The sequence below is a fragment of the Necator americanus genome, chromosome IV, assembly GCF_031761385.1.
Source record: "Necator americanus strain Aroian chromosome IV, whole genome shotgun sequence".
NCBI classification, from domain to species: Eukaryota; Metazoa; Nematoda; class Chromadorea; order Rhabditida; family Ancylostomatidae; genus Necator; species Necator americanus.
Window position 1 is genome coordinate 7560411 of NC_087374.1, and position 22799 is coordinate 7583209.

At 39.9% G+C, this 22799-nt stretch overlaps 5 protein-coding genes across 9 annotated transcripts in view; 2 read left to right on the forward strand and 3 right to left on the reverse strand.

Annotated features, from left to right (window-relative positions):
- Positions 1-130: 130 nt before the first annotated feature.
- Positions 131-3345, reverse strand: RB195_000604 (uncharacterized protein; the record flags this gene model as incomplete). Its single annotated transcript, XM_013450085.1, has 2 exons — positions 131-315; positions 3282-3345. The coding sequence occupies 2 exons, from the start codon at positions 3343-3345 to the stop codon at positions 131-133; spliced, it is 249 nt and encodes an 82-aa protein (XP_013305539.1).
- A 273-nt stretch (positions 3346-3618) lies between these two features.
- Positions 3619-7952, forward strand: RB195_000605 (uncharacterized protein; the record flags this gene model as incomplete). Of its 2 annotated transcripts, XM_064197032.1 has the most annotated exons (7): positions 3619-3672; positions 3871-3883; positions 4750-4907; positions 6750-6847; positions 6904-6991; positions 7749-7790; positions 7852-7926. In XM_064197032.1, 7 exons carry the CDS (start codon positions 3619-3621, stop codon positions 7924-7926), a joined length of 528 nt encoding a protein of 175 aa, XP_064052913.1. The 2 variants fall into 2 exon arrangements, with proteins under 2 accessions (XP_064052913.1, XP_013305540.2); XM_013450086.2 differs by lacking the exon at positions 3871-3883 and having other exon boundaries at positions 3619-3694; positions 7749-7952.
- A 242-nt stretch (positions 7953-8194) lies between these two features.
- Positions 8195-16556, forward strand: RB195_000606 (uncharacterized protein; the record flags this gene model as incomplete). Of its 2 annotated transcripts, XM_064197033.1 has the most annotated exons (17): positions 8195-8305; positions 9985-10103; positions 10161-10281; positions 10346-10411; positions 10468-10572; positions 10622-10747; positions 10850-10912; positions 11803-11958; positions 12227-12408; positions 13118-13230; positions 13283-13430; positions 13506-13599; positions 13659-13753; positions 13830-13981; positions 15099-15269; positions 16284-16418; positions 16477-16556. In XM_064197033.1, 17 exons carry the CDS (start codon positions 8195-8197, stop codon positions 16554-16556), a joined length of 2037 nt encoding a protein of 678 aa, XP_064052914.1. The 2 variants fall into 2 exon arrangements, with proteins under 2 accessions (XP_064052914.1, XP_064052915.1); XM_064197034.1 differs by lacking the exons at positions 10850-10912; positions 16284-16418; positions 16477-16556 and having other exon boundaries at positions 15099-15292.
- A 301-nt stretch (positions 16557-16857) lies between these two features.
- Positions 16858-18338, reverse strand: RB195_000607 (uncharacterized protein; the record flags this gene model as incomplete). Of its 2 annotated transcripts, none has more annotated exons than XM_013450088.2 (6): positions 16858-17004; positions 17118-17216; positions 17477-17635; positions 17781-17894; positions 17949-18074; positions 18135-18338. In XM_013450088.2, 6 exons carry the CDS (start codon positions 18336-18338, stop codon positions 16858-16860), a joined length of 849 nt encoding a protein of 282 aa, XP_013305542.2. The 2 variants fall into 2 exon arrangements, with proteins under 2 accessions (XP_013305542.2, XP_064052916.1); XM_064197035.1 differs by having other exon boundaries at positions 18135-18179.
- RB195_000608 (uncharacterized protein) overlaps positions 18188-22799 on the reverse strand; it is a gene marked incomplete at both ends in the record, with an annotated part of 28638 nt that continues 24026 nt past the window's right edge. Inside the window, 5 exons of one of the 2 annotated variants that reach the window (XM_064197039.1) lie at positions 18188-18262; positions 19129-19220; positions 19298-19395; positions 20994-21117; positions 21260-21263. In XM_064197039.1, coding sequence (XP_064052917.1) covers positions 18188-18262; positions 19129-19220; positions 19298-19395; positions 20994-21117; positions 21260-21263 — 393 coding nt within the window. The other variant, XM_064197036.1, reaches the window with a different exon arrangement.

Sequence of the window (22799 nt, forward strand, 5' to 3'; positions counted from 1 at the left end):
CGTCTATATATATTCAACAAACGATCAAACAAATCACATTCCTCCTTATTACAAATAAATTAGAGAATTTTTGAAGAAAATATCAGATTACAGGTGAACGTAGTGATGACCCATAAGAAGTAAGTGCGAATTAAGCACGGCTTCGCGTAAATTTACCCCAAATGTGGAGAACGAAGACGGAAGCGATAAACACTAAGCTCATAACAAGCACTGGAACGGGCCCAATTTTCAAACCAGTGGAATCCTCAGTGTAAAAACGCCACAGGCCGCCGTTGTTTCCTGCACGAGGACGACCGGATGAAGCAGCGGCAGCTCCTGTAATATTCAGGGTAAACAACGCAATTAACAAAACATCTATCCATAGATGTAGCGAAACACAAGTACACTAATCAAGGCATACAAGTCGTAAAGTCGAAGCAATCAAAATTGCGTAAGCGATGGCGTTTGCTGTCAGATCATCGCTACCTCCAATCTATTCGAATTCTGAAGTTCAGCGAGTATCCCTACCACTAGAAGCTTACACATTGGCACAAGTCAGTCCTTTTTTATCCGACTGTAAATGTGATTACGCGACACTTTAGTTTGCTACGATGTCACGCAGTGCATTTTGATGCCGCAATTAGGAGACTTATGAGTCGAAAAACTGTTGAATTTTGTGGCCTGATTTCCCTTTACTGACGATATTAAATTAGTTACATCTCAAGTAATTAATTGTCTCTCAAATAAGATCTTGGTCCCAAACTCAAACACAACTGAAGTAGGTTAAAGACTCATAGTGAGAGCACGTCTCCGCCGAACTGTGGTCTATGTATGACACGATGCAGCGGTTTATGTGGTGTCCTCCACTCTCAACTTGAAGGCAGTGTACGGAGGTATTTGAACTGTTTGGTTCTGCACAGTCATAAAATAGATCGCAACATAGTTTGCAAGTATCGCAAAGAAAACGCAAAAATTCCTATTGAAATTTAGAAATCAGAAAGTAAAGTGTAGTAGGAGAAGAGGTGGTGGTGGTGGTGGGGGCAATCAATTGCACTTTTGGACCCAAAGACGTTCATAGAGCACAGCTCTTAAGTGAAAAAAAAAGCTTTCCCGTCTGAGAAAGCGATAGTTCTTCAATCGACATTACTAATGCTTTAATTTCACCAAATTTTCTAAACAGACTTACTTATCTAGAAAGTGAACAACTAACTCATACCAAGTAGTACTTTCAATAAAACCATATATGGTCTGAGGGATGGCTTCTTCGCAATCGCATTTGTCAAATAAAAACTTTCTACTGCTCTGCGAACGTTGCCACCTCCCTCTCCCTCCCTTTCTAACAAATACCGTTTTTCAGAGCAATTAGGAGAATTAAGCGGCGCCATGCTCATCCTCTTAAAGGCATCACCCCACGAATCTGAGGTGGTGCAGATTTCAGGTGGAGTATTCGTATACGGGATGGGAGACTACGGAGAGGGGCGTGATTCCGTCCATTTCTTCCTAATTGCCGTAAAAAACGGCCCGGAAGATGCGGCGCCGCACAAGGCTGGCGCGCTCCACTCGAACTCCTTGTAGAAAATAGTGCGCCAGTACGCCTGAAGCCGTATCTTACGGGCCGTTTTTTACGGCAATTAGGAAGAAATGGACGGAATCACCCTTCTTTTCTTAATCTACGATCCCGTATACGAATAATCCACCTGAAATCCGTACCACCTCAGATTCGTGGAGTGATGCCTTTAATCTACACCCAAGACTCTATAATTGTCCAAAGACCCCAAAATCGAGAGTTTCCTGATACAGTGATTTTAACGCAGCCATTAACACAACAAACAGAACTGACGATAAGTAAACGCATAAAACGGATAGACGGTGAAATCAACTTATTCATCATTCCTACGCAACAATTCATCTTTCCTATGCCTGTCCACAGTGGTCTCACTGAGTAATGATCTGATGCTCTTGAACCATCTCATTCGTGGACTCGTAAAAGATATTCCTAGTTACTTGACAGTTGCTGACTATGCCGTAATCTTCCTTTACTATTGGAGAGAAGCCAACAACGAAAACTCGAATAAACACCTTTGAATCAAAAAGATAAAAAAACGAAAGATATGGAGAATAATATAGAGAGGCAATCGCTGTTTTCACCGCTCGAGTGTTGCAGTTGGAAGCTCTCTCAAAAAACCGAGATGCGATAAGCTATGCACTTTCTCTCAGTGATTTCTCATACTGTTGATGACTCAACATCGCAGGCCGTCATATACAGTTAACTATAAGTTTATTTTTTTATCGTACTTCAACGCACTACAACAAGTGCAGCAAAAGAAACAATACACAATGTTCAGCTCTAAGGAAGGAACACGCTAACGCTACGCCCAAACGCTAGCTAGTCTGCTTTGCTTTCTGCGAGTAAAATCAATACACAATTAGGGTGGACATCCAACAAAACAGTGAAACTACGTTCGTTACTGCATATTTACACCAATAAAACACCTGAATTATACCAAAACAGCATCCGCTCTTCTTGCCGCAGAAGGCGCAATGAAGGGCTGCTTCTGAATGTTACCCTGCTATGTGCTGCGCCCTCATTATCACACCGCACGCAAAACAAAACAATTGCTGCTGCTCCTCTTCGAGCGCAGCAGCAACTGTAGCAAAATTTACATCGTTTTGTCCCGACTACACTGTCCATATTTATAAAGAGATGTTGCTTGAGAAGGGGCGTTATTGTAACAATCCTTAAAGAGTTCTTTGAATTTCAACTCACATCGCCAATCTTATATCTTAGGATGAAGCAAATTGTTTTCCAGAAGAGTATCTGATTACTGGTGAAAATAAACATGAAGCGATTCGTATCGATCTCACTGTCATCGTTTGCTTTAGTTAGCTCGTTTAACAGAAGGAAAGCCCCTATCCAGCACAACATTTGCTTTTTCAAATCACTCTAGGGCGAATATAGAATAGAATCAAACTATTTTCCAGAAGAGCATGGTGAATTAATTACGATCGCACGAATGAATGGTTATTTCCCATTTTTCACAGTCAACAAAAAAAACCTAAACTACTTCTTCTTTCACTAAAATACAATACTAAAAACTTCTAGGTAAATGTTCAATAAACCCAATATTTGAAGATGTCATGTTAGAAACCCCAGTTTTCCTGATTATATACATTACTTTATAGTTATCAGTAAATCCTTTCTATGGGAGAAGTCGAAATAAAAAATAACAAATAGATACCAGAACTCTCAGAATTGAAAAGAAGTGAAAATTAAGCAACGAAAAAGAAGAAACCATACTCACCGCCACCACGACGTTGTCTCAGTTGAGATCCAGCAGGACGAGGACTGCGACCAGTATCCGACATAGTCTATCCTGGAACAGGAACAACATGACCACCACGAAGAAAAAAAACGTGCACGACCGACACTTCTGGAAAGTGATGAAACAATGACAGATAGCTCCTAGTTATGAGGTTTCGGATAGAAAGGTTGAGCGATGAGAGGAACCGCACTCGGCCGCCACGACCAAACGTGGGGGCCACCGACTACCGTACTGCTCTTGGAAGCGGGCCAACCTCTTGCAGCCCGACTGCGTGGATCCGTCGACACGATGCTGCAGATCTATTGCGGCGTGCAAAATGGGCAGTCAAGCAGCGAGCGAGCTGCCTCCGCCCATTGGGGGAGTCTCCGGGGTCTGGGTGGCCGATCACGGTGGTCAGCTCGACTTGCTGCGTTGCTAGCGACTACGACGAGTTCCAGAGAATCACCGTATTCCAGACATCACTTCTTATGTTTTTCTTCATTCCTGCGGTTGAATTGTTGTCTGCCTTATGGGATTAACAACTGAAGGAGACTTTAAGAAATATCAGCGCTGATCCTGTTCCTGCCAGCCTTCTTCCACGGGTGATTTTGATTTCTTTGGGTTCAGCACTATGTGGGGTCTAGATTCCTTGAATTAGTATTGGTCTTTGCTCCAGAACGGTGCTTCCCTAAAATGGGTGCAGTGAAGGTGTTAATCCGTTATTACGAACGTATGATTTTAATAACAATTTGAATTCGTAGTTGTTGCTAGTTCTTTTACTTGTTAGAAGTGTAATGCGCACTTTGTGTCGATAAGACCTTTGTATCAGCACTACCCCTTATAAGTGTGAGTTTATATGATGTTTTAGTTTTAGTTCTAATAACCAAAATTGTAAGAACTACAAGAGATACCCGATGCACCGTATGTCCCAAAGCAGAGTTAGTGTAAACACCCAGAATATTTGCTAAAGATGAAGTTAGGAAACATTATGAGGTGTAAGGTCCCATGATACATTTACCATAACTACACAGAGGAAGCTATTACGATCCGAAACGGAAGTCTTCGAAACGTATCATTCGATTCTGTCTTTTGATCGCTGCTGCCAATTGGTTAACTCACTGATAGGAAGGGAAAACAATACATGCACAGAGTACGAAACAAAAAGCGGTAGTGGAGGGGGGAGTAAATAACTAAATCGGTAGGGTCCCTGAAGCCTAAGCATTAGTCTTAGATCTATGACATGTGAGTCAAGTTACTTGGAGGAAAAGGAAGATAAAGCTTCCAGAAATAAGAGCGCGGTTGAACGGCTCCTCCCAACTGCACTTTACCCAAGAACCCTTCATGTAGATGTCAACGCTAGTATTGATCCGAAAAGAGAGTTACTCTACTTGTTCACCTCGTTGCCTCGCTCGTTTGTGATGCTATCCATATGTTTCCAAATGATGTGAATATATTTATAATGTTATAGGTAATAAGAAAATGGGGAAGTTCACCAGGGAAGAAGAAGTTCTGCTATCTAGCTATTCTCCAGCAAATTCTGCTAGGAGCAATGCACTTTTCTACCTCAATGCTGTGGTGATATCATTGGCACCCCTCTATCTTTTCTACGGAGTACACCAAATGGAAGTTAGAATCATTCTTGTTGTTTTCCAGTTTATACCATTAAATGTTTTTGTCTTTGCGAACCTATGATCTGCTTTTTGTTGGCAAATATCTCATGGTAACGTATTATTTTACTTTTAAACTGCAAACACTGCCAGATTTCGCAAAATGTTCCTCTGTACTACTTCTAAAGTACGTTTTGAACACTCGCAAAGGTAGCCACTCTTAGTCAGATCGCAGTTTTTTGGTAACTTCGTTGCGTGGAGGTTGTTTTCCTTTCTTTCTTTCGTAAGAGTAACTTTGAAGAATTCCAAAGTAGGGTCTCTACTCTCTATTAATGACTGAGCAGGAAGTTTCGTTGCACATGAATTATATGGAATGCATAAGCATATGTACTTTCTTCTTCAAGTCCACTTTTGACGGATATTTGGCGCACCAGGTCCCTATAATACTTTGACTTTAAAATTCGACCTCATCCTCCTAGTCATGACGTTGGAGGAGACTTCAACGACCACTTGTGTCCAAAATGAGGACATTAACATGAATGAAGGACTGTTCGCTTTGAAATCGTGTCTCCTTCTTGTTCTTTACTCAGAGTAAGCATGAGAAATAGTTTAACCAAGATTTAAATCTAACAAAAAGCACATTTTCACATTTTTTCAAATGTAAATGTAAACGAAGATGAAAAACTTTGCGTGCTCATTAACAACTTTGCGGCAAAGTGTACATGGACGAAATATCGTCCATAACATCGGATAACATGTTTTTACTTTTGCGTTTTCCGAGATTTGAATTTTGTGGTCTTGTACATTTTAATATCTGCATCATTCTGTTACCAACTCAGGCGGTTCCAGCTCCTGCAACCCAATTAGCATCTACCGCCTCTGATGTAGGGCTGGATTATGTTCACGGAAGAATGAGCGAAGTTGAAATTTTGTCATGTCTACGAAATACAACTAGAACAAGTGGTTGCTATGCAACGTTGAGAATGCGAATTTCGGGCAACAGTTACGAGAAGCGCGAATATCGCGAATGTGTGCGTATCGTTGTGTTTTATTGTGAATAGACTAGCTCACAATGGCGGAGAACTCCTGTAGTTTCAGCTACTTTAGCTTCTAGGAATCAGTGCATCTCAAAATTTTCTAAGGTGTCTATGATTCATGGCTTGAAAATCATAATCATGGTTGCAAATTATTTACAAGAACTTGGCTGAACACAACCTTAATGAATCTTTGATCGTAAACTTTTTGCAAACTTGTCCGGCATTTCCGTTTCCGAATTCGCTCTTCCCGCTCGCTACATCTTTCTTCCGACCTTGCAACAAATACTGTTTCGCTAGCATGACTCGAAAACGTTTTTTGTCCCTGTACAGTTGAAGATTACAAGAGATTGTTTTCCAATGTCAGATCCATTCAATTATTTTTTGAAGTATTTTCGCAGTAGAGGTTTGACTCGCCACTCATAGATAATATCTTCGACATTGTTTAGAGCATGGGGAGGAGAAAGCTTATCCATGGAGAACATTGAAGGCCGTGAATATTGTAGTGACATGCCTATATTTTAGAGTAACACAGATTTGTGGAAAAAAAACAAACAACTGAAATTCTGTCATTAGGTACCTCTCCACTAACATTTAAGGACACATCCTCACTGAAGGGAAAAATAAAGGTGCGCAATTTGCATCTGCGTAAGTGTGACCGTCTTCGTTTGGCATAAAAATGTTGTAGCACTTCTGTTCTCTACCCCTTTCAATCTGGTTTTGATTGATTGGTATTTCATGTTGTTGTCATTTTCCTGAAAAGGAAAAAAAAAAACAAAAAAATGCGAATAATAATATTCTAACTTACAAAAGTGATTAATCCTCAGGTTGCTGAATCTTGGATTGTATGGATTATCTCCGCTGTTGCATCAGCTTATTTCCTTTCGATGGCCTGCAAAAATCAAAAGAGGCTTCTGAAACATCAGTAGGATTCCTTTTGTTTCGACTAAATATGCTCGGTTGTTCACGTTAATTTTTTAGAATTGTGATGAAGCGTGGCTCTGCTGTTGACAGAGAGATCAACCAGAAGTATGCAAATGACAAGAAAATGAGCACAAAGGAAAAAGAGGTTTGTTTTTTTTCGATTTATGGACTCTTTTTGCTGTTATCATGTTTTTTTTAACTCTTTTGTACCATACATCATGAACAGTTTTGAAGGAAGCCGCTCTTTATTGCTGTTTAGTTGCACTACTATGGTATTAAATTTCTTTCTATTTTTGTGATGTTCATTTTAAGAATTATTACTGATCATTACAAGAACAATTATATAGCTATTATATAATTATATAGCTGTGTTGTGTTAGTTGCAATTTGTGGCCAAATTTTCGCTTCCCACTTCACACCGAAGTCGTTCTAAAATAATAATATTCCTGGGGACATCCTTCTTCCTTGAAGGTATTCCAAGAGTTCCTAGAGAATAATTCCTTCTAATTTATGATTTTGAAGATCAGTAGACTTCTCCTTCTTACACTTCTAGAAAGAAACGTTCAAGCTCAACATCTTAGACTTTTTTGAAAATTGAACTATTCTTAAACCATTATTTGTTAGTGATCTGATGTATATGCACCCTTTTCTCGAACTTTATACCATGGTTCTTTCTTTCACGGTAGATTTATTTGTAGTAATTCGACAGGGTTGGTACTGGGTAACCAGAATTATTAGTGTTGGTAGATGTTTTTGGTGTTTCCAACTTTATTGAAGTTCAGTCAAATTGGTAGTACAGTAGAAGTATCTCCCACATGTGCTGTACTTTTTTGTTCCGTTCTCTGACATTAAAGTATTGATTTAAGTGGTATAGAATTATAAATGAAAATAACTGATTTCAGGAGCGTGCCTTGTTCCGCAAGAATGAAGTGGCTGATTCCGAGGCAACATACCTATCGATTTTCTTCACGAACGTCTTGTTCCTATCAATAATGCTGTTTTTAGCTTTCTTCCTTCTTGCAAATCTCACTCCCATTTTCAACTCTCTTCTTTCCATTATTGGGGCAGCAGGACTTGTAGCTTTCCTTTCCACTGCCAAGAATTAAGCGTAGATTATTTATTGTATTTCAAATTTGTTGTTTTTGTGACGGGCGGAACACGTGCAGTTTAAATTATTTGAAGTGTTTCATACCATGCGACCGTTGTGATAATTCGTATTGGAAGTTCAGTCTCAGAATAAAGAAAAACTTTTAATAAGGTCATTTTTTGTCCGCGTATGGTTATTTAACATACCCAATGTAATGCTTGGGAACGAATGATCACTTTAGAATGAATTCGTTCTCTCAGAATGTTCATTGGCAATGTACCCCCTGAACGTCCCCTCTCGCCAATTTTCACGACAGACTTCAAGAACCCACAAATGTGCCGTAATGGCTTGCAAGAAGATGGTGTGGTCAAAGTATGTTTCGGTTTGGTATTATAAACATAATTTTTCTTCGTCGAAAGCAACCGCTCACGTAGTAGTGCACCATAGATGGGTCTATGCAGTGCCGGTGGTAATATTATGAACTCGTTCACTAACAGATGTGTATAATTTCACGCAACTCATTAAATGTTTTTGATTGATGGCACCAGTTGTGGAATGATTTCTTTTGAGATTTTAACGGTTTCTGTTAGTCTGAGCTATGCGAGAACAAAATGCTAGCTGCAGAGTACGTCAAAATTAGTAGCTGCCCTAGAGAAAATGAATGTAGTAGTGAAATTAATTGTATGCCTTGTGTACGGCCCGATAAAATTATCACAAAGACGTGGACATTTCACTTCAAGTTCTAGTGATGTGTTAGTGCTGTAGCTGTATCCAAAGGGTTAATGTGACGTGCGCTTCTGAACGGAATCTCAGCAAACCGGAAGAGTTTGGTCTTTGAGCATAATTATAGTCGTATCAAAACGACATGAATCACGAATGCAATTGCGGTGCATTTGCGTACGCACTCGCAACGGCGCGGTGGAGGCAGCAGTTTGAACCGAGTTGGAACCGTCCAAACTGCAGCGATGGGTGGTCCCAGCAAGGGTTTCATCACGCTCTTAGCCGGTACGCTCCACCGAAGCGTCTCTAGAGAAGCCGCGTACGCAATTGCATACGTGCTTCATGTCGTTTTGACTCCGCTATACCTATATAAATGCTGGGACACAAATGTCCACACAAAAAATAGTGCTGTAATACACTGGTCCCACATCCTTTGAACTAAGAGTAATTATTTGAGAGCAGTTCTATCTTTGCACGCAATTCATCCCGTATAATCCTGAAAAGGTCACAAACACTGATGAGACAGACTCGTTTGTTAGTTTATACAGCCGTGTTCTCTTCAGAAATTTTTTGGATGTCTAGTGGGACATATATGTCTTATGAGACACCTAAAAACTTTGAAAAGGATGGAAAGTTGAACTTCATAGCGTTACACTCAATACAGTGAACAAAAACGATCTCGATTGCAGTGCAAATACGTAAACGGTTACGCATGCGGTAGGACCTTCATCATACTCCAATCAGACTGTGGAAATGAGGGAAGACGCACAGTGCCACTTCGAGTGCAACCCCACAATTGCACTACAAATCAGTTGTGGGATGGCAACTTTTTTGGAATAGGTATTTGATAATAAGGGATAAGGCTCTGAATCGATCGATGTATCAATCTAGCATGAGATCCGCCAATGCGTTTGACTGCAATTCGGAATCGTTGAAGCGTGTTTAGAGTATACAATGATTGGGGGAATACGGTGTATCACTTCAGTGTTTCTATTTTCTTAACGAATTTTGTACCAATTTATCGATATGGGAAGGATGAAAGGCTTGCTTGGTATTAGCGCGGTTTCGAACCATTAAAGGTGCAATCAGAGCCGAACCTCTCACCAACTGCGCTACACCCACTCGGGGGAATAATAACATTTGGAATTAAGAGAATCATACGGCATAATGAAATTATTACTACAATGTTTGAATGCGATTGTAATAGAATGTGTTTTTTTTTGTCAGTTTGAATAACTGTGTGAACTTCAGTAGAGGAACTGAGCCAGGTTTTTTTTTCTCTGTACATTGGAGTATTCGTATTTGCTGTTGCTACTTAGTATTATTTGCAGATAAACCGTATTCCTCTTATGCGCACTGCGGTGGTACAGATACTGAATGCAGAATCTCCGAGTTGCATTTGGGTGTGCCTTACCAATCATATAACGGAAAGCTTGACATTCACAGAACCGTAAGCTATCTTATTTATTTGTTTGTAAAGGTTACCAATTCACAAAGATTTTTTTAGATATGATCTTGTGCAGCGTTGTGAATCGGGTGGCATTAATGGGGGAAATGATCTCAAAGAATTTGAATACTGTTTGGCACCTATAATGGATAGGACTTATGGGCGATGTCGAGTGCTTGAGGTCAGCAGTACCCACGTACCTTTTTTCATTTGGTTATGGTAGTGTTTCTTCATTTACGGTTTAGGTGATGGATACCAGGGTTAAGGTATTCTTTATCGATGAAGGTGTTAGTGCTTGGGTAGCGAAAGATGTAAGTTGACGACTGGGAATATTTTTCAGCCTGTTGTTTACTCGCTGTTTTTCTAGTGCTTAGCGTGCATGCCACTGGAATTGGCGTACCATCCATGGCAAGCCATTATGGTTTCTCTATGTGGAGTCGGTGTGCGACACCCTCTCCGTCAAGGCAAGCAGGTACTTGAAGTATTTCTCGATGCTACTTTAATAAAACGTTCTAATTCAGGCAAAACCTGCGTGGACCGAGAAGGAATGTGTTTCCTTCCGTCGCCTTCTCAATGCGTTTCCTTTGTTTAAAACGCGCACTGTGAAGTCCTCTTTTGTTCACAATGATTATAGAAAGGCTGTACAGGTTAATGATACATGCTTTTTTATGTTCTTTTTCAGTAGAAACCGTTCTAACATGGCCCCACCTTAATGGGACTTTAATGCTACTGACATCTGTTTTCTGCAGGATATGAAGAATCATCTTCTAAGAATATCATTTGTGAATAACGAATTGGGCAGGGGTGCTAAGGTAGTTGGATGGGGCTACTCTGCCGCGGAGGATCGGACTTTGCTCGCGTACTCGTACTGTACTTCCACAGAGCACAAAATCGTCCATAGATAAAAAAGTTCCTAAGTGACACATGGCTTTCTCGTTTGAGAAGCAAAAAAGCATTTGAGAAGGCGGTAGTTCATCAATCGACAGATCATTACTGGAAATGAATGAGTCAGTCGGGGCCGTAAACCTTAAGCGCTAGTCTTAGATGTCCCTTGACATGGAGGCTAGAGCTATTAAGGAAAAAGGAAGACAGAGCTGGAACTACTACTGCTCTAACTTTACCAAACGTTCCAAAAAGGCACACCAGAAGTGAATTGCTAGGTCATATCATGTAGTTTCAAGGGAAAAAAAGAAGCGAATATGTCTTCCATAGCAATTCTCGATTCTAATTCTTATCACCAAGCATATATGCAACAACTTTTATTCAAATATTTTCTATTTATATCTGCAAGCTATTGGTCCTAAAGAGAACAGTTGGGTTATCTTCTGTGAAGGCGGTTTGCGTTCGCTTGCTTCGTGATTTTAAAGGGATTTCCACGGTTGGGGCAAAGCGGTTCCTTCCACAACGATCCGCAATCAGCCGTTCGCCAAATCCCTCCTTGAACTTCAATAGATGCCTCGGCCACGTAGTAACAGAGTAAAATCGCGAAGAGCCAGCAAGCTAGCAGCACCAGCCATTATGCGAACGAAACAGTTTAACGACGAGAACGGTTTCTGTGCTCTACGGACGTTTTTGCTCCTTTTCTAGTACTGTACAAGTACAGATGATCCTTGCGCAGTAGAATGGCCTCACCGAACTACGCGTAGCACGCAGCACCTGGGCAGGTTGATGTACTTTTTCCTCTTAGATTTCTTTGCTTCAGGTCGAGCTCTATGGAATTCCGGAGGGATACACGGACACGTCTGAAAGTGTTGGCCTATGTATTGCCGCTCTATTTTGCGGTCAGCGACGAGGGCGACTTCGAAGTCAGAGGGTGGCAAATGCAGCAGAATTTGAACCGGCGTTGAATATTCAAGAAGTACTGTTGACTTTTTTAAAAAAAAATATTCCGCACTGGATATGCAGAGGCAGTGCCATATTTCCAAACTTCACCCACAGGCAGGGTAGTGGAGTACGACCTAAAAACACCTAGATGGAATTTACACGACATGTCCATGTATGTCTAGCCATCCAGTACTCGAGTTTAGTCATCGAGTCCTCCACATTCATTGTTCCATAGAAATGACGAGTGATTTATTTCACTATCTGGAACTGTAACTAGTTTAATTTCCAAGTTTTCTTTTCAGGAAAATCCTCCTCGACTGGAAGACATCCCTCTATTTCGAAGGCATTTTCCAGCTGACTGGAAAAGGGCTTCTGCTGCCGGTGATCAGGCATCCTTAAATGAAAACATGATCGAATGGCGTGACTGGTCCCCTCAAATTGCACGTGTCCCGCCTCTGGAAGTGGAATGGCTTGATAATAACGGGTTAGCTCCTGAACTTTTTTTTTTCAACGGAGGGATAATGGAAGGGTCCAGTTCAAAATATCAGTTCAAAATGCTATCGACGGGGCCCATTTGGTTAGGACCCAAACTCCGAAATCTCAACACTCGAATTTTTGATTATTTTTCGCGGAAAATGGGCGGAAAAATGTCGGTATTCCGTGATCTACAACCGGGAATCCACATTTTTCTTGTGATCTCCGAACCACGTCAATTTCAAGCTGCCTTTGAAATAGGCGACTTCTCGCTGCAGTGTGGTTTACACCTCATCTTGGAAAACTAGTAAAATTAGGAAAATCAAATACTATTAAGTTACATCACAAGAGGAATCATAGGCAAGGACAAAAACCTATTTTCTCTCTGGATAAAGCTGTATGAATAGTCTCAGTGCGACTAAACTTTCGTAGTTATCATGTCACTTTCCCATGTGCTACTGACGAATGTCCATTACACATCTACGCGTTGATATTGAGGCTCAACTTTGCCCTGAAATTCATTTAGGCTGGGCCTACTTTATGCTACACAGCAAAGAAAAGGGACGGTACTAGACGCTAAAAATGATTTTTGAGACCTCAATGAGTCCCTAGCAGAATGTTTGACACCACTAAGCCACGTCTTTACCGCGTTTTCTTGTACTCATGATTTATCATTTACTGCTCTCTTTGTGTTGTGAAATAGGTTTCACTATTTTCAGATACTGTACGTTAGGACAGCAGTACCTCATGAATGTTGAGGGTTCACAAACTCAGTCTCCATACGAGTTCTATGCTCGACCTATCCGCAGAGGACGTGTTCGAGTGGCTAAAAGTACGAGTAAGATCACACGTAACAAATACAAAGAATTTTAATTTGTGTTCAGCGGATATTGATTCCGGTGATGAAGATCAGCTTCAGTCTGAAACAGAAGCTATGCTGAATGCACATGATGAATTGAAAAAGAAGGCCACAATCCTAGACACCTTCTATTCGCTTGAGGACAACAGAAGCCCACTTGAAAGCAATCAGTGGTCAGTTGATGACGATTTTTTTTGCAGATGTACACTTATTTCATTTGTAGGACTTGTATAGGACTAATTTTCTAGTGCAAATTGGCTGAAGGACAATATTCGAGTGTTTGCAATTTGTGCTTGTTCAGAGGAACGTGCTGTATATACTGGAGAATGGCAACGTGTAGAGGTTTCAGCTATGCGGCTTGTGGTTTTTTCGATCAGATATTACATGATCCACAAATTTAGGTCCTTTCATGTGACGTGTTTGCAAACGTCCTCTTCCTCGATTCTGGTGGAACAGAGCTTGTCCTATCATACAGTCTTTACAAAATCCATCCTATGTTTGAATTTCTTCTTTTTTTCCTGCTTATAGGACAGCAATTACTGTTTTATATAGCTTTTTCTTTACATTTTCAGGCATTGTACTTATCCACCACTCTGCATGCAACTCTGCATGTACGGAGTTGGGCCATGCAACACTGATGGACGGCTTGAGTGGAGTGAAGGTGCGAAAAATGAGTGGAGGAAACTTCTTCGTGAGGATTTGCCAATGTCCATGTCAGTAGTTGGTAAGTTGTTTTTTTTGCATAGTTTCATTTGTTTTAATCCTTTATTACTGCAATTGTGGAACTCGTACTAGAAATACAGTTCGCTCGAAAATGTGCTTTGTGATAATTCTGTTTCCATTCGACTTATCTTATTTATGCGACCAGATATTTGCTTAGCTCCACTCTTATACTTCATGTCAGCCACCCAGTTGCAGAAACAAGGCTGCGCTCGCAATTGCCACCAAGCGGCTACTTTGTACTCAACTGGCTGCGTAATTGCAATTAATGCATGGGATCAAATCCTCTCAATCCCCTCTTCTGGATCAGTTCAATCGTTCAAACATAGTCATGGACATAACTGAAACATCAGCTCCATCGAGTAACGTTTCCGTTTTGGGACAACGTTCAGCTGAGAACAAAATTTTCTTATATATAGGCAATGTAATGGGGAGAGTGCAGCGAATTGCTAGGAGGTTCCAATGTGACAGCGCCGGTTCAGATCCCTAGATCAACCAGGCCTCCAATTTTTACGGAAAATAAATTGGAACCAGACCTAAGCTCCGCAAACCGCAAATGCGCATGTAAGCTACACACGTAGACCTCAAACGAATCTGAATTGAAATTCCATCCCTAGTGATTTTGCATAGTTATAGTTACTTAGTTATAATTTGTTACTTCGTGTGTTTAAGCTATACGCTACTAACTCCTTTTGAGTTACACGCAATACTTCTTCCTTCGTTATCACCCATGCTTATAACCATAGATATCAACCTTTCGTCTTGTTTTTGGACGGTTTCTATAACTAAAACTTGCAAAAAAAGAACTTCCTCTTTTTTCACTATGCTACCGTTATAAGAATGAAGTCTGATATCACATTTGTACGCGCAGCGCCGACTCTTTCTACTAGGTTCTGTTTGTAACTGTTGACAGAACTGTGAACCACAGAGCCCTAACCATTCGAACATTCGATAATGCGGATTTCGATAACCCGAGTTTCGAATTCGATAATCCTAAACAGCTGAACGTTCGACGCCTTAGAAAAACTGGTTGTGTTGTCCGAATATTCAACCATGAATTCAGAAGAGTTTTTTCTTTTCACTGATTGATCTCTTAAAACACTAAATGTTCTTTTTTATAGCACGTCTGAATAAAGCCAACGACAATAGGGTATTGCAAAGCAACGAACCCGCATGGAAGCGTCCTGGTGTGCTGTTTGTCCAATTTCTCAAGGTTCACGGTGATACTGATACGATCTTGAAGAAGTTCTGCAGCCATTCTCGTTTTCCTCACAATGGCGTCATCCAAGAAGGTGTTCCACGTGAATGGGATTAGATCACACAATACACGTGGCCCTTCGGCATACATATTGTAATATTTTAGTCTCGACACCTATGTTGATCATTTCCAACCTACCATTTGAGAAGTCCACGTTAGGTTTTGTTAGTGAAGAATGATATGCAATAATGCCCTGTGAGTATATCTCGGCGAAAACTCGAGAGATTTTGCCCCCATCTTCTTCGATGCCGCTATTTTTTTTTTCTTTCAGTGATATTTGATGAAGCTTTTGATTTTTACTACTTCTAGTACTTCTTAGTCTCAAGATCCTATAAAATTATGAATGAACGAAAGGACAGGAGACGTGTCACTACCAAACTCTCAGTTTGTAAGAGGTTTTGGAACGCAGATCCTCATTTGATTTCATATTCAAGCAACGTTTTCTTCTTTTCTTTTGGCATTGTCAAAACACCTTTTTTTAAATGACTTTTAGACTCTTTGTCGACCGAGCTGCAATTATGTAGATCAAACGAATCGACTGCTAATTAACTACTTAATTAGTTTAACATATGTTGAGATCATTATTTTTTCCGATTATAATCTACAAATTTCTGGCAGTCATATGTGACAAAATTTATTCAACGTAATGGTTATAACCAGGATAATCATTATGTTAGGTGCGTTTTACGCTTGTAGAAAGATACAAAAATATCAAATAACAATTGCTTTTTTTTCGAAAGACGACCGTGAGCAGATACGAATTGTCCTAGGAAATATGATGAGCACACGATTACACGAATCAAAAATTACATTATAAAATAACAGCACTGTTATTCACACAGTTCAGGCACCAAGGTAAAGGTCAAGCTAGAAGGATAAGGTCCTGAAAAAGAAACGCCTGGGATGGACGAGCTCTCCGTAGGTGAAATTTAATTTCTTTTTTTTCTTGTGATTCACGCCTACGTTTCGAGCTTATGGCGGTTTCTGCTCTCAGTTTTAGTGGAATTATTTCTCAAAAATTTTGAAAAAGGACAGTAAGATTGTTTAGTGGAAGAAGAAAGGAAATATCTTGTAGAATCACAGTGCAAGGTTACAGTTTTTGTGTTCATGGGCATAGCTGCTGAGCAAGGTGCAATCCTCACACACCTTCTTGATGAGAACGATGATCATGGAGCACAAGACGGTAACCTATGGAACTCTCACTGCCTGATTGTTTTAAATCACAAGATCACATACTCGAGGTAATCGTCGCATAGCGATTGCTGCTTATAGTCGGCTCCGAATGTGTACAACAAGATGGGCACGATTCACACTTGATTAGGAAGGAAAAAGTAAAAAACGAAGTGCATGTCAAGCAGGGGAGGGCGCAGTCAAGCGTCGCTTTCACTCGCTTGAACACATTCGGCGCCGACTATGGTCCCATTTTTGTACTTTTCCATGGAAGGAAATTGAACGGAAAACGGAAAAACTGTCTAAAATCTCATTATAAAATACAAAAGTGATGAGGAGCTAGCATGGCCGAAGTTTTGAGAGCTTTAAGGGAGTGCGCATAGGCCCTTTGCTCTATTATGTTGAAATACATGTAAATAAAGTGTGTAAAAAAAAACATTTAGCAACTCAAATCAGGGTAAAACATGGTGTAGATTGGTTTCGCTGTCATGTACGCATATACGTCGTTCCACCCACGCTTTAATAATATGGTGAGCAATGGCACCCTGTGGCGGTATATAAATTAATTGTTGCCGCTCATTCACATCCTTGGGAATACCCTGAAAATTGTTTGGAGCATAATTCCGCTAAAACTATTGAGCTACAAGGACAATCTTCCATATTTAACGTACGTCAATAATCCGCTAAAAATTGAAAATTTTAAAAAGTTGACCTTCAGCATGGGATCATCTAATGTTTTTTGGAGTGCCACAGCTACTTGGTCTCTCGAAAACCATCGAGCTGATTCCAGTTCAGTTGGACAAGCATCAATCTGGAAACGAAGCAAAGACAAATTAGTGAGGCACACATAAGCACACATAAGTGAATGGAACGTTGCCTATTTCGAATGTCTAATTGCACAAAACAGTTGCTTCCAGATAGTGAATCTAGCGAATATCTTGTCTTTTGCAATCTTTTTCTTCTTCTTTGGAAATCTTATATAGCGCTTACGCAATGGTACTAATCTCCTCAATAGATGAGTTCCAGACAAGCGGTTGCTTAACGGCTTACATGAAAACGCTTGCTGCTTACCTTAAAGGACATCTCACTGACAGCATAATGTGCACACATAAGAGACGAGTCGGGCATCGGCCACGGTTGAGATCGATTGAGAGAGATAACTTTGGAAACTGGTAATCCAACTTCCTCGGCCACTTCTCGTCGAACGCACTCGTCCAGTGATTCGCCCGGCTATAAATTGCTTTTGACCTTTTTTTTGGAGAAGTGTACTTTCTAAAGCATAAGTCTTTGGTGTTCAGTAGCGCCGACTATTTAGCATCATTGAAGCAGCACTCACATAGATGCAAACTACCAATTTTTATAAAATTGTACCCACCTGTGCAAAGCCGGCAATAGCTGTGTACACGCCTGGAGGAGAGCGTTTATGTCGTACGAGTAGTGCGTAGGAGTCGGTAGGATCAGATACAAGAGTAATCGCCACAGGAGAGCACTGAGGTAAGACAGCGATTACAAGTGATAACGCAAAAATGCAGCTGGCACTTACCGTTGGGTAGTAGATTTGTGGACAAGTGGGACAATTAGCAGCTGCTTTGCTGACGCGCATCCGTAACGGCGCTCCACACTTTGGGCACCGAAGGAAAATACGAGACCATCTGCTAAGCGATTGGAACTGAACATATTCGATAGTAGAACGTATTGAGGACTGATGAGTTCAAGGTCTAGAGATCACCTTTGCCAGAAGGTTCCTTTCTTTCTCACTTGAAATCCCTAACATGGCTATCCTCAGGTCGAGAAACTGCGCATCGAGACATCGGCCAAGTTCTCGTAGTACGTCATCTTTTTGTATGGGAGAGTCCTCTGGAGGTTCAACAGCTTTCAGGGAAGTTCCAAGTAGGGGTACATGAAACCAAAAGACCAGATAAGAAGTACACATCACCGATGGTGATTACACGAATTTCTGAATTCACAAATGCAGCGCTGAGAGAAACGCCTGAGTTCCTTGGTCAATACACAAAGAGGGCCTTTTAGGTCCAAAATGAAAACTAAAGTAGGAACTGAAGCATAATGTAGATGAAGACAGCTTGTTTTTCTTTGCTTTTTGTGGAGCCTAGAAATTAATTCTGGCCAATTTTGGTGGCAGAGCTAACGGGTGACATCACAAGAGCTATATCTCAAACCAAAAATATTAGAAAAAAAACAGGCTTGAAAAAAAACTTCGGAAGTCTGAAATGAAAAGAATCTGGAAGTGTTCTTCTATTCTTCTATCTTTGTGAGAAGAAACAATGTTCAAAATGCTATCCTTTACAGTCTATATTTTTTTTAAAATTTCTCTCTTATTTTTCATTGCTGAAAAGCAAGAACGCACTGATCTACTCCTGCTGCAAAGACGGTAGGAAAAAAAGCTGAGATAACATGATTTCTGGAGAAATCTCTAAGAACTTTAAGAGTGACGCGATTTCCATTCGGAAAGCAATCCTGTGATCTTATACTCTGATAGGACTTCTTCGAGAACTCTCTCATAATAGCAAGTACTCTGGATCTGGAAGGATAATGTTCGTTCGTGTTCGTTTGAAAAGATATCTTCGAATTCCAGACCATGGTCCAAGAGAAAAAGTTGGTGAAATGTGATTACAAATGGAAGAACCAAACGTGGTTATAATCTCTTTTTAAAATCCATGCAGCTTGTTCAGAAAAAGTCAAACGTTGTTTTCGAACTTTCGTACCGTTCCGTTATCTGGACCATCTATGGCATCTAGAAGACAGCTATTGGATGTATCAAATGAAAATCCATACTCTCCGAGGCTTCCTTGGAGCTCTGGAACCAAGAGTTTCTTTTTTTTTTAAATTCTCGCACAATATATTAATAACATTACAGCTTGGAAAAGCACTCACCTGGATAGCTGAGACACGCAAGCTCTATCCTACTTCCCTTCTTTCTCACTAATGGTTTCCGGTCGATCATAACTAGAAACTGGGATCGCCGAAATTCACTGAAATTGTATTAACTGGAGGAGTGCCTATATCACACAATTTTAAGGATGACATTGATGAAATGTTCGTTGACATTCATGTATTAAGTAAGACACTATTCCTTTGTAGTTTAGTGCTAGAGTTCAAACGAAGTGAGTCCTTTGAAAAAGAGCCGAGTTTTCTGGCTCCGTATTGACTGATAATGATCAAGTTCTAGAAGTCAATTTGTCAGTGTTAGTTATCTAAATTCTTCAGTATTCGCTAGACTTAGTCACTTCTACAGCATGCACGGAAAATCGTAAGGATTTACAGAAATTCAACTCTTCTACTTTATTAACTTATCGAGCATCTTATGGGAGGAATCCCTTGGACATTGCAGCTAACTCAAACACGTACAATGATACAGAAGCAACGCGAGATTAGCAGAAATGAATATGAATTGAAACAGATAAAGCTGGTGTTCGCCACTATCGCCCTAAAGAGTTTCTCCTGACGATTCCTTCAGTGCAGCCTTTATTGCAAAGGAAAACTATGTCTACCTTGTGTTTACAATTACTGTATCATGGATTTTGCTTTTCACCCCTTATTGGTATTGTAGTACGAAAAAAGCTGCTTAACCGTGTAATAAAAAACAGGAATAAGTAGTAAATACTAGAAAGAAAAGCAAGGAAAATGTTCGAAACCAAATCAAAGCTGGGAAATGATAGTAAATCGTGGAGTTTTGATAGAATATCTGAGCAAATCTCATGTCTAGGAACTCATTTTTTACATTCTCATTTCCGTTATGATAACGTTTAATTATATCGATGCGTAAGTTCCAACTGGTGGTCCGCTAACATCACGATTTCGTGGCTATCAAGGTGAGCGCTGGTCTACTTTTCTGACGTTGCTTTTAAATAATCTGTTTGCTAAATCATATCTTGTGGGATGACGAGGCGTTTGAGAGAGTAGATTACACGTGTCTTTGATTTTTCCAGGCTCTGAAGAAGGCGACGACGCCGAAACGTTAGCCAGAATAAAGATCAATAACAATCTTGGTTCAGCTTAAGAAAGTAGTACACATACATCGATGCGGTTTGGGCGATACAATTTTTTTTCTTCAAAGCAGTTCGATGGATCAGATCTCAAGTAAATAGCTAATGTAATAAAGTAATATAGCGACTGCAATACTAAAGGTAAGGTCCTAACACCAAAGTTGTTCCAAGCAAAGACCGGATAACGGGCTGTGTGGATATTATATCATCAGAAACGAAGGTAATGAACAAATTTATATCCCTTCCCATAAATTCCCTGCAACACTTCATGTGAACCTGATGTCGCCACTTGCAAAATGGGAGTACTCATCGAAAACTCCACGTTCTAGTACAATCCCTCGATTTTCGTTTAAATTCGAACATCTTGCTTTCCTTCCACATTTGTAAAACTGTTCATCACGACACTTTATAGCTTTCTCTGAGCATATTTTTTCTAAACAACGAGGAAAACAAGTCGCCATAATCATCTGTTTGAATTTCGATGTGCGTTAGCGTTGATCCACGGGACAAATCCTCCCGTAGCCGGTTCTAACTTTAGATACGAGTAGTGCTCTACCTTTTGTCTACCTACCAAGATAGGTTACCTCGTCAGCGCAGTGTCCTTGATTCCCCAGTACTCAAGAAGTCGCATTCGTTCAACATAACGCATGTCAGTCGACGTAAACCGCAAAGGTTGCAGTAAAACTTGCAGAGGTCGAAGAAACATCTCTAAAGGAAACAAGTATCAACTTGAATAGTTCATTGATTATCCTATAAAGTTTTTCGACATGCACTGAAACTTCTACAGAGGGATTCTCACATACTTCAGTTTCAAATAATATGTCTTCATTATCTCATGTTCTCCACTTACTGTTCTGATTTTACTCATACTCTGCCCAAATGGAGACCGCACCACTTTCAGATACACAGAGAACTTGTTGAATTCAAGGAGAATATGATTCCTCAATAATGTCATTGAAAAGCTCCTACGGCGTTAGTGAAAGCTGAATGAAATAATTCACTGATGACAACATTCGAAATTTTTGTATTTAAAAAAAAACAAGTAGCTACTTCCAAAAAGGAGGCAACTACAGTCTAAAGTAATTTTGAAGCTTGGGGAGTGAGAGCAATATCAATGTGATAGAAACACAAAATGGTAGCAAATGGTTGCGCAGCACGCATTCCACCACAATGTTAAGTTCCTGAATAACATCGAAATAATAGAACAAACGCAGATCGAGGCGGTATATCATTGGAAAGATTAACGTACAAGTAAGCAATTGTTCACCGAACATTTTATAGCACGGAATTCACAATCACATCCATTTCTTCAAGAAAAGACGATTTATTTCATCACAGCGCTTAGCAACATTAAAAAGATCAAATAAATTAGCAACCCTATGGAGAAGAACTAATCTGCAACATAACACAGAAATAAGTACTGGTATGAAAGTGATGTACCATCCGACAGACAAAAGTTATTTGAAACAACAGATATCGCAACAGCGACAATAATAATAAATAATAAAATCGATAAAAGCCCCGATGACAAAAACAAACAAAAACGCTATAGTTCACCTCCGCGGGAGTGTACAAAAAAGATAAGGATGATAATTACAAAGCATACGTGCAAATAATAGAAGGCAGAATTCTCTCGAACGGAAATTCCTGTATGTTACCCGCTTCTCCCGCTTAGCTGTTAAGATATCAAGGCATAGGTTTGAATTAATGGCGCCCAATCCTATTACCACACAAGGACTTTGCAAATATTGCGAATTGCTGAGACCCGAAGATGCTGTCCGACTTGCTGTGAGGGAAGTGGTTTTCTCATTTCGTTTTGTTGTCAATAAAAAATACTTTGTTCTTTTTCTTCTACACTTTCTTTGCTTAATTTATATTTTCCAAATCTTTAAGTCATTATTTTAAGTCATTCAATTTCACAAAGTGAGTATTTTGAGGTAAAGTTGTTATTTATTCAAAAAAAAAACAACCCTATACTAAACAATAAAAACGACAAACACCAGTACTCGTGGAAATAAATAGCAACCCATAACTGTTCCTCTCGACTAACTTTTTCGATTTCTTCAACCTTTTTTGACCCGACTATTAAAACTTCCCTGTCATCCTGTGTAAATAAAAAGAAAACTTCATGGAAAGAACTAACTGTAACATAAAGATGATAGAAATATTCGATAGTAACTTTTTTTGAAAAATCAAAAATAGCAATTGGACACACTTTTGGCGCAGCGCCAATTCTCTGTTGGTTCTACAGGAGTTGCAAATATTTAATCTCTGAAACTGAAGTTACGTGGAAAAAAAAATCCCAGAAATTTCTGTAAACTATTTAACCTATCCTTATCATACTGTGCTTAGCCTATCTGAACTCATAATTTAATCTACGCATATTTTTA